The sequence below is a fragment of the Sinocyclocheilus grahami genome, unplaced genomic scaffold (genome assembly GCF_001515645.1).
Source record: "Sinocyclocheilus grahami isolate Dianchi unplaced genomic scaffold, SAMN03320097.WGS_v1.1 scaffold9221.1, whole genome shotgun sequence".
In the NCBI taxonomy this organism is placed as follows: Eukaryota; Metazoa; Chordata; class Actinopteri; order Cypriniformes; family Cyprinidae; genus Sinocyclocheilus; species Sinocyclocheilus grahami.
In genome coordinates, this window is record NW_015512468.1 from 6,472 (window position 1) to 8,470 (window position 1,999).

Genomic DNA, 1,999 nt, shown 5'->3' on the forward strand with positions numbered 1-1,999 from the left:
CACATTTCTACCATCCAAAAACTGACACATGGCTTATACAATCTCACATTTAAATTCAGACAAACAGATCAATTTCCCTGAAAGCAGCGTTTGTTTGGTACCAAACAGAGAATCCCAACCCTAATTTGGTATTAAGCTTTTGTTTTCAAGTTGGAAAACATAATAATAAGATCATATAATCCTGTGCAAAGGTTAAAAAGGAACAAAGTAGGCGAGTACTTCACTCCTTAATGTGTGTGCCTATATTTGTAGGGGCTCATCATAGGGGTTCATCCATGGTTTGGGGATTTAGAGGAGTAGGGGAAGGGGGGCTGCACTACCTGTGGACAGGCAGATGCAGCCCGTTGAGGGGGGGTAAGGGCGGGTGGTACTCCAGCTGAGCCAGGAGGGAAAAGTGATCGGAAGGGATGTGTGGGTGGGGGCAGCCCGTTATGCTGTTGTCCTTCAGCCACTGAGTCTCCAGTGGACCCAGAACACCCAGAACACGCATGTGTGTCTTAGAGAAGAAAATGTAGTCAATCACACCCTACAAAAAAGGAGAAAGCATGTTTTAAAAGAGGGTAAACAAAAATCTGTGACAATAATCTAAATTCAGGAGCCAGCAGCAGCCTTATATTGCACTGGTTTCTGGGCAATACAATAACGAAGCATGTCGTGGTTCACTCAATTTGTGAAACCTAAATATCTCCTGACCTTGAAGTCATAAGTGTAGTTGGTGTAGGGCATGAGATTCCCCTCATAGGCACTCTTCAGCTGGAAACTGTGCGTGATACTGCCATCGGGCTTTCCATTTTTGCTGTTGCAACTGAAGTTGGTTAGACAATCGCTGTAACGCAGTTCCTTAAAGTCTTTGTGATTTTCTGCAACTCCACCATTACTCAGATACTCCACCACACCTGTGAAGAAAGGCCAGGAAACCAAGTAATGCTAAGACAAGAGCTTCATGCCGAATCTGAGGCAAACATAAAAGAAGATATTTTGAGAAATGTCTCAGTGGGTTTTTTTGTCCACACAATGGAAGTCCTGCATTCTTTAAAATATCTTCTTTTGTGTTCCACAGAAAGTCATACAGATTTGAAACAACACGAGGATTAGTAAATGTCAATGATGACAGAATTTTCATTTTTGGATGAACCATTACTTTAATATTGCAGCAGGTGGACATAGTCGCTTATCCTATATAAGGAACGGAAAGGCGAACTGCATGCCATCCACTTCATGGGCGCTATATTATGGCTTGCTTTCTTGCTTGGAGCTCTTGAACTCATTTTAGTTGGAACTTTCACAATAAAGATTGCCCAAGTGAGTTCCCCATTCCCTCTAACTATTTATTCTTAATAAGCAGTTCCAAACATTGCTCACCAGAGTCTGGAAGCGAGTTGAGGTCAGCGCACAGGACGATAGGGATGGAGCTGATGTCTGACGTGGGTGATGCAGAGTTGATGGATCCCGATGCCCTCTCAGCGATGCTCTTTAGCTCAGACAGGAACATCATAGTCTGGATGAGCTTCACATCCGAGTACTCCGGATCCCAGTGCATGTGGGCGTTAGCTACCAGCAGGAGCTGTTTCTCTGAAGGCTGCTTTAGACCTGCATTATAACACCAGTAAAATGAATGGGAGCTGTAACAATATTGAAGATTGATTCGAGGGGGAAAAAAAGAAGAATATGCTGAGAAAGAAGAAATAAAGCAAAACTCATCAAAAAGTGTGTATGCTGTATTCAGCTGTTTTGAGGCATCATGAAGGAAATAGAAAGTATGATATCACTGAAATCCAACCTAGCACTGAATTCAACCATAGAAGCCATTCATTTTATTTATCAGAGCACCACATTGCTTATAACTAACTTGGCTTACAATTTTTTTTATTTGATTTCATTTACTTACAGCTGCATCTGCAACTTATTTCTGCAAGGGCCACATAATTTCCCCTTTCTTTAATGGGGGGCCGGGTTAGTTTGTAACAGAAAATTACATGGGCCGGAGTGACTACTAGTA

General features: G+C 42.3%; 1 protein-coding gene across 2 annotated transcripts in view; it reads right to left on the reverse strand.

The window, feature by feature from the left end:
* Positions 1-1,615, reverse strand: part of LOC107578177 (CCR4-NOT transcription complex subunit 6-like) — a 6,107-nt gene extending 4,492 nt beyond the window's left edge. For both annotated transcript variants that reach the window (XM_016264158.1, XM_016264157.1), the window contains exons 1-3: positions 1,363-1,615; positions 694-896; positions 321-526 (exon numbers count right to left, since the gene is read on the reverse strand). In XM_016264158.1, coding sequence (XP_016119644.1) covers positions 321-526; positions 694-896; positions 1,363-1,540 — 587 coding nt within the window. In that variant the 5' untranslated portion in view covers positions 1,541-1,615. The remainder of the gene's footprint in view (positions 1-320; positions 527-693; positions 897-1,362) is intronic.
* Between the last annotated feature and the right edge of the window lie 384 nt (positions 1,616-1,999).